An 8,435-nucleotide genomic window follows, 5' to 3' on the forward strand; every position below is an offset into this window, starting at 1 on the left:
TATATGCTATCCTTTACATCTGTTTTTTTCAACTTCTTGGTCTTGAAGTCCTAGGGGTGGTGGAAAGGCAAATGGTTTACTGCAAGACTTCTGCAATGTAGTAAGCAAACATAATATTTTATGTAGGTCTTGCGATAAAAGGCAATTCCAAAGCTGAGCATGGTGGAGCACTCCTTTAATCCTTACTCTTTCAAAGTGCTGGCACTTGGGAGGCAGAGGTAGGAGGATTGCCTTGAGTTTGAGGCCACCCTGAGACTACATAGTGAATTCCAGGTCAGCCTGAGCTACAGTGAGACCCTACCTGAGAAAACAAAAACAACAACAAAAAAAGGTAATTTCAAGGCCAGGTGTGATGGCACACGCCTTTAGTCCCAGTACTTCAGAGGCAGAGGTAGGTGGTAGGTGGATTGCTGTGAGTTCAAGGTCAGCTTGAGACTACATAGTGAATTCCAGGTCAGCCTGGGCTAGAGAGAGACCTTACCTCAAAAAAACAAAAAGTAAACTAAAATTTAAAAAAAAAAAAAAGTGGCAGAGCCAGGCGTACTGGTGCACACCTTAATCCCAGCACTCGGGAGGCAGAGGTAGAAGGATCGCTGTGAGTTCAAGGCCACCCTGAGACCACATAGTGAATTCCAGGTCAGCCTGAACTAGAGTGAGAACCCACCTCAAAAAACAAAACAAAACAAAACAAAACCCAAAAACAAACAAAGGCAATGCTAGTATATTAGTTCAATATAAAATGCAAAGTTGATAAAGCATAATAAACTACTACTAGGGCTGGAGAGATGGCTTAGCAGTTGAGCGCTTGCCTGTGAAGCCTAAGGATCCCGGTTCGAGGCTCGATTCCCCAGGACCCACGTTAGCCAGATGCACAAGGGGGCGCACACGTCTGGAGTTTGTTTGCAGTGGCTGGGCCCTGGTGCGCCCATTCTCTCTCTCTATCTGCCTCTTTCTCTGTCTGTCACTCTCGAATAAATAAATATAAATAAACAAAAAATTAAAAAAAAATAATCAACTACTATGCACTACTAACTGTTTAAGTACTAAGTTGCCTACACTTGAGTTGTTAATAAAATGAACTGACATAGTCTATCACTATACAAATCTCATTTTTGTTTTTGAGATAGTGTCTTGTTCTAGCCCAGGCTGACTTGGAATTTAATTTACTATTTCTTCTCAGGGTGGCCTTGAACCCAGCAATCCTTCTACCTCTGCCCCCTGAGTGCTAGGATTAAAGGTGTGTGCCACCATGCCCAACTATACAAATCTTTTGATTGGGAAAGCTGTGCCTATAACTACACTTCTCTATACCTGTTTTTAAATTTTTTAACCAGATCCATAGAATCCATAGATATTTAGAGTTCTTTCTGTTTTGATCTTTCTGGTTTTTTTTTTTTTTTTTGAAGTAGAGTCTCACTCTAGCCCAGGCTGACCTGAATTTCACTATGTAGTCTAAGGCTAGCCTTAAACTCAACAATCCTCCTACTTCTGCGTCCTGAGTGCTGAGATTAAAGGTATGTGCCACTATGCCTGGCTTATATTTGGAGTTTTTTTTAGTATATCTAAAGTGTAGCACTGGACTTTTTTTCTGTCCATATTGTAAGTGTTCCAGAATTCAAATCTGATCATCAGAAAGCTGACAGGACAACGGGTAGCTTAAGACAGCAGCAGCATTAAGACTTTCTGAAGTATGGGGAAGGTGTAAAGGTGTTCATGATACTGTCTGCTTTTACCTTTGGGAGTAAGAAAATTACTCAACTACCTTAAAAGCAACCTTGAAATATTAGAGAAAATAAATGTCACCAAATAAAATATTGAGATACAGGGGATAAAAATTCTTACCTACTGACACCAAATTACTATAATTCTCTAACATTACATTTCTATACAAATCCCTTTGAGCAGAGTCCAGGTATTCCCACTCTTCCTGAGAGAAGTCAACGGCAACGTCCCGGAATATCACTGATCTCTAAAAACAAGTATAATAAAAGCTGTAGAATGGAGAGGGCAATGAAAGGGAACCTCCACAAAGGAGCAACATAGCAAACAGAGTTAATTAAGAGAGTTCTGACACAAGAGAGGTAGTGAACAATAGGCGATTCTGAAGTGCTAACATGTTCTGAATTCACTCATTGCTATAGCTTTTGCATGTATAACAACTCATTATACAGAGATGTCTAAGAATAAATAAAATTCATGCAACATACCAGTTAAATACATAAGCATCCTTTAAAAAACATTTAAGTTGTATATCATATCATACATTCTCAGCAAACACTAAGCTTCTTTCTTCTGTGTTAAGAAATCAGAAAAACACTTAGGAAAATTTTCAGTACAACATTTTGCTATTGTTATTGTTCAAGGCAGGGCCTCATGAATCTCAGGCTGACTTTAAAGTCTTTTTGTTTGTTTGATTTGAAGTAGGGTTTCACTCTAGACTAGGGAGACCTGAAACTCACTCTGTAGTTCCAGGCTGGACTCAAACTCACAATTATCCTCCTTCTCCTGCCTTTTGAGTGCTGGGATCAAAGGCTTGCGCAACCATGCCCAGCCAAATCCTCTTTTTTTCCCTTAAATTTGTGTATGTGTGTATGTGTACATGCATACATGCATGAGTGTCATGGTCTCTTGCTTCTGCAAATGAATGCCACACATGCCCCACTTTTGCATCTGGATTTATTTAGACACTGGGGAATTGAACCCAGGGCAGCAGTCTCTGCAAGTAAGATGGAGGTGTAGGAACCATACCAAAGCAGCCTAGGGGAGAAAAAGCCAAAAAAAAAACCAAAAAAAAAAAACAGCAAAATACATTCTTCTACTCCTAAATGTACCTTTTCTTCATTGCAAACAACAGGAATATAAAAACACCTCAAAATCACAACATAATGTTGAATTTCTAAGTGATTCAATTACTGCTATTTCTAAGCTATGCTTTGCTGATCTTTCCATATACAGTCCATAACTGTGTTTCTAATTTTGTAATTTTTATGAGAGAGAGAAAAATAGCCAGAGAGAGAGAGAGAGAGAGAGAGAGAGAGAGAGAGAGAGAGAGAATTAGCATGCCAGGGCCACTGGCCACTGCAATTGAACTCCAGATGTGTGTCACCTTATGTATATGTGTGCTTGCATCACCTTGTGCACCTGGCTTACATGGGATCTGGAGAACTGAACATGGGTCCTTAGGCTTCATAGGCACACACCCTAACCACTAAGCAATCTCTCCAGCCCTATTTCTAATCTTTTGTCTTTGAGGTAGGGTCTGCCTCTAGCTCAGGTTGACCTGAAATTCACTATGTAGTCTCAAGGTGGCCTCAAACTCACAGTGATCCTCATCTCTCTGCCTCCTGAGTGCTGGGATTATAGGTGTGTTTCACCATGCCAAGAGAGAAAGAGAGAGAGAGAGGGAGGGAGGGAAGGAGGGGGTCAGGGGGGAAGGAGGGAGGAGGGGGAGAGAGGGAGGGAGAGAGGAGGGGGAGAGGGAAGGAGAGAGAGAGAGGGAATGAATGGGTTCGCCAGGGCTTCTAGCTGCTTGAACTCCAATGCATAACACCATTCTGTGCATCTGGCTTTATGTGGGTACTGGGAAATCACTCTGGTCATTAGGCTTCATGGGCAAGAGCCTTAACCACTAAGCAAACTCTCCAGCCCTCTAATCTTAAAAGTTTACAAATCAGGAGGTCTTTTTGTAATCCCAGCACTGGGGAGAGTGAAGCAGTGAGATATTGAGTTCAAAACTAGCCTGTGTTATAAAGCAAATTCAAGATCAGCCTGGTCTTTATAGTGAGACTTTGATTCAAACAAAGCTAACTACTGAGAAATTTAAAGATTACTCATATATAGTATCATTTAAAATCTCCTTCTATATCTTACAAAATAAAAGAAGTTTGCTTTTGTTATATCACTATTCCAAGTCAAAGATGCTGAACAGGGGCTAGAGAGGTTTAGTGGTTAAGGGACTTGCTGCTAAGCCTAAGGATCCAGGTTCAATTCTTAAGTATTCATGTAAGACAGATGCACAAGTTCATTTGTAGTAGCTAGAGGCCCTGGTGTGCACATTCTTTCTCTCTTAAATAAATAAATAAAAAAAATTTAAAAGATCCTGAAGGGCCAGGCATGGTTGCACACGCCTTTAATCCCAGTACTTGGGAGGTAGAGGTAGGAGGATCATCATGAGTTTGAGGCCACCCTGAGACTATATAGTGAATTCCAGGTCAGCCTGGGCTAGAGTGAGATCCTACCTTGAAAAACAAAACAAAAAAAAAAAAGGTTAGATTACAAGTTTATAAAGACACAATTATAAAAACACTATTACTTATAAGAATGGGACAAGTTGCTTGTGGTGGCACATGCCTTTAATCCCAGCATTTTGGAAGCTAACATAGGATGATCATTACAAGTTTGAGGCAGCCTGGGGCTACAGCTTAAGTTGCAGGTCAGCCTAGGCTAACGTGAATCCCTGCATCAAAAAAGCAAAACGGATGGGACAAAAAAGAAAGCATATTCCCAATAGAAATTAGTAAAGAAGTTGCAGTAATAAAGAGTGCTAACACACATGCCTAGTGAAAAAGTAACTACAGGGGACACAAAGAAACATCAATTTAGTGTTGGAGAGATGGCTTAGCAGTTAAAGGCACTTGCTTGTAAAGCCTGATGGTCAGGGTTTAACTCCTCAGGACCCATGTAAAGCCAGATGCACAACGTGCTACATGCATCTGGAGTTCATTTGCAATGGCAAGAGTCAGTGGCATGCCATTCTCTCTCTTCCTTTCTCTGTGCTTGCAAATAAAAAAATATTAAAAGAAACATAGTTTACCTGAGACATGGTTTTTAGAGCTGTAAGGAATGACTGGTTCTCTTCTGGGTTGTTATTTCAGAGAAGCATAGAGCCTGGGAAGGGCACAGCTGGGAAGAAGAAATGGAAATCATGAGACATGATTTTGCAGGACTCCCAGTGGTTAACTTAGCATTATCTTTGTTGTCTTTTCTTGCCTGTGTCCTGATAGTTATCCCAGTCAGTCAATGCTGTCCACATACAATGTGGAATTATAACTTCCTTAAAATTTCAGTAGTAAAATTTATGATAATATGTAATTATACCAAAACAGAGCTAACTACCAACTATAATTTTTTCAATATATCAATAACCATAACTACATTAGAAAGGATGAATAAACATGTATAATATAATGAAAAACATTGATTTTTTTTAAGATGGGACTATTTAACTAAACTTTGTTGATACACCTTTTATTTATAATTGACCTTTTGAAGCAAATGCTAACTATGTAGAGGTGTGTTCATATGCATGTGTAGAACAGAAGTGCATTCTCTACAGACACAGCTTCCCATTTGCAAGGAAAATTCTGTAAGCAGTGTAGACATCAGTGCCCATTAAACTCATTGGTTCAGCAAAATTGGTTTTGGTATAATTATACTTTGGTCTGCAGTCTGTGTCTTATCCAGAGTGAACAGATGTGTGTTCGTGTCTCCCCAGAGATGTTTCACACAATGCCTCCTAATTAAGGATCCTAGGTGAAGAATGCAGATATGCATAAGTACATGATTGGTGTGCAGGGCCTGAATACTTGACCTAAATTTCCATTGGATTGTGTACTGCATATCCTGAGTGGCTTAGTAGGATCACTTTGAAGCAAGAAGAAATACAAACCAATAGATACACAGAAATAAGTAAATAAAAAATTAAATACTATCCATACACTTGACCTTGATACTATTTATAGAATATTCCACCCAACAGTTTTTCAACTGGACATGGAACCAAATTCTAAGTCATGAAACAAAATAAATTAAAAGTATTTAAGTCCTGCAAAGTATATTTTCTACGCACAACATAAACAAAATTAGAAATCAAAAACAGATCTGGGCTGGAGAGATGGCTTAGTGGTTAAGTGCTTGCCTGTGAAGCCTAAGGACCCTGGTTCGAGACTCGATTCCCTAGGACCTACATTAGCCAGATGCACAAGGGGGCACATGTGTCTGGAGTTCCTTTGCAGTGGCTGGAGGCCCTGGTGCACCCATTTTCTTTCTCTTTCTCTCTTTCTCTCGGCTTCTTTCTCTGTCTGTTGCTCTCAAATAAATAAATTAAAAATAAATATATAAATAAAAACAGATCTATGAAAAACTCTCAAAATCCTTGTAAATGAAGCAATGCACCTCAAAATAGCCCATTGGTTAAAGAAAAAGGTAACAGGCAATTACAATGGATTATGAACTGAACATAGAATAAATGAAATGACTAGTGTATGCTAACTTTTGAGCTGGGCACATAATGGTTTATTATACTTTTTGAAAAATTTTTTTTGAGGTAAGGTCTCACTGTAGCCTAGGGTAATCTGGAATTAGTGTCGGGTAGCCACAAACTCACAGCGATCCTCCTACCTCAGCCTCCCAAGTCCTAGGATTAAAGGCATGTGCCACCATACCTGGCTTATACTTTTTTTCCTTTGAAAATTCCAATTAAAAAAAAACAGGGTTGTCTGGGCATGGTTGTGCATGCCTTTAATCCCAGCACTCTGGAGGCAGAGGTAGGAGGGTTGCCATGAATTCAAGGCCACCCTGAGATTACATAGTAAATTCCAGGTCAGCCTGAGCTAGAGTGAGACCCTACCTCAAAATGTTAACAAACAAACCAAAACCAAAAGCAAAAGCAAAACAAAACAAAAAACCCAGGGCTAGAGAAATGGCTTAGTAGTTAAGGCACTTGCCTGCGAAGCCTAAGGACCCATGTTCAACTCTTTAGGTCCCATGTAAGCCACATGCACAAGGTGACACAAGCACACAAGGTCACATATGCGCACAAGGTGGCACATGTGTCTGGAGTTCCATTACAGTGGCTAGAAGCCCTGGAATGCCAATTCTCATTCATTTCTCTCTTACATAAAAGGTCGGTCTATTGGGCTTGCCTCAAAAACCAACCAACCAACCAACCACAGCCTGGGCTGGAGAGATGTGTCCACAGCCCACATCAAAATCTCCAGTACCTACATAAAGTCACATGCACAAAGTGGTGCATACATCTGGAGTTCAATGCCAGTGGCAAGATGCTCTGACATGCTCATTCCCTTTTTCTCTCCTATTCTCTTCATCTCTCTCTGCTGGCAAATATATAATATTCCAAAAAACAGAGCCTGGTGTGGTAACACACATCAGTAATCCTAGCACTTGGAAGTATAGGCAGGAGGATCAGGATTTCAAGATCAGTCTCCCTTGTGCTATATGAGACCCTGTCAAAGAAAAAAAAAAGGGGGGGGGGGGACGTGAGGCGCAGCGGAAGTGCCCGCAGCCGCCGTGTTGTGCCATAGGGAAGAGCGACTGATTTTTGTAAACCCCAGAGCCAGCTTCTCTGTTCCCAAGGCCTGCTCCTGTATGGAGACACCCCCAGGCAAAGCGGCTGTCATCATGTCTGACCAGGAGGCAAAACCTTCAACTGAGGACTTGGGTGATAAGAAGGAAGGAGAATACATTAAACTAAAAGTTATTGGACAGGATAGCAGTGCGATTCACTTCAAAGTGAAGATGACAACACATCTCAAGAAACTCAAAGAATCATACTGTCAAAGACAGGGCGTTCCAATGAATTCACTCAGGTTTCTCTTTGAAGGTCAGAGAATTGCTGATAATCATACTCCAAAAGAACTGGGAATGGAGGAAGAAGATGTGATTGAAGTTTATCAGGAACAAACGGGGGGGGGGGGGGTCACTCAAGGGTTGTTATTTTTATTTTTTCTTTCCCCTCAATCCTTTTTTATTTTTAAAAACTAGTTCTTTTGTAATGTGGTGTTCAACACAAGATTGAATGCTGGCGCTCCACCTCGTTAGAACATACCGTGATTTGAATCCTAGTGTTCGATATTCATCACTGGTTGTTTTCACTGTGCTGATTTTTAGTGATCAGACCTCAGCCCCCTTCACGCTGCCTTCTCCTTTTTAAAACTCCACGTGTGCTCAGAGAGGCTCCTTTTCAGACTGCGTTTTCAGGTTTGTGGTGATAAGTAGATCGACCAATTTGAACATTCGTAATGACCTTCCAGTTGGCCCTGAAGCTGTAGCATGAGATTGCTTCACTCCTGGACTATGATTTTCAGTGGGAGATGGAAGTTTTTCAGAGAACTGAACTGTGGGAAAACGACCTTTCCTCAACTTGAAGCTACTTTTAAAATCTGAGGGTCTGGACCAAAAGAAGAATATCAAGTTTGGAGTCAAGTGACAGACACGATGAGGTCATGACTAACTCCAAAGATGGCTTTACTGAGAAAGAAAGCATTTTAACATGAAAGAGATCCTGTCAGAAGATCCAGAAAAGTTCTAATTTTCATTAGCAGTTAATAAAGTTACTCATGCCGAAGTGTATACAAGAACACTGTTCTTTTTGATTTTATTTGTACTTCTTGGCCTGGGACATGGGTTTCAATGGA

General features: G+C 40.5%; 1 protein-coding gene across 1 annotated transcript; it reads left to right on the forward strand.

Annotated features, from left to right (window-relative positions):
- The first annotated feature begins 7,419 nt into the window (after window positions 1–7,419).
- LOC123462139 (small ubiquitin-related modifier 1-like) lies at window positions 7,420–7,782 on the forward strand. Its single transcript, XM_045154426.1, has one exon. The coding sequence runs from the start codon at window positions 7,420–7,422 to the stop codon at window positions 7,780–7,782; it is 363 nt and encodes a 120-aa protein (XP_045010361.1).
- Window positions 7,783–8,435: the final 653 nt, after the last annotated feature.

The sequence above is a fragment of the Jaculus jaculus genome, chromosome 7 (assembly GCF_020740685.1).
Source record: "Jaculus jaculus isolate mJacJac1 chromosome 7, mJacJac1.mat.Y.cur, whole genome shotgun sequence".
Classification (NCBI taxonomy): domain Eukaryota; kingdom Metazoa; phylum Chordata; class Mammalia; order Rodentia; family Dipodidae; genus Jaculus; species Jaculus jaculus.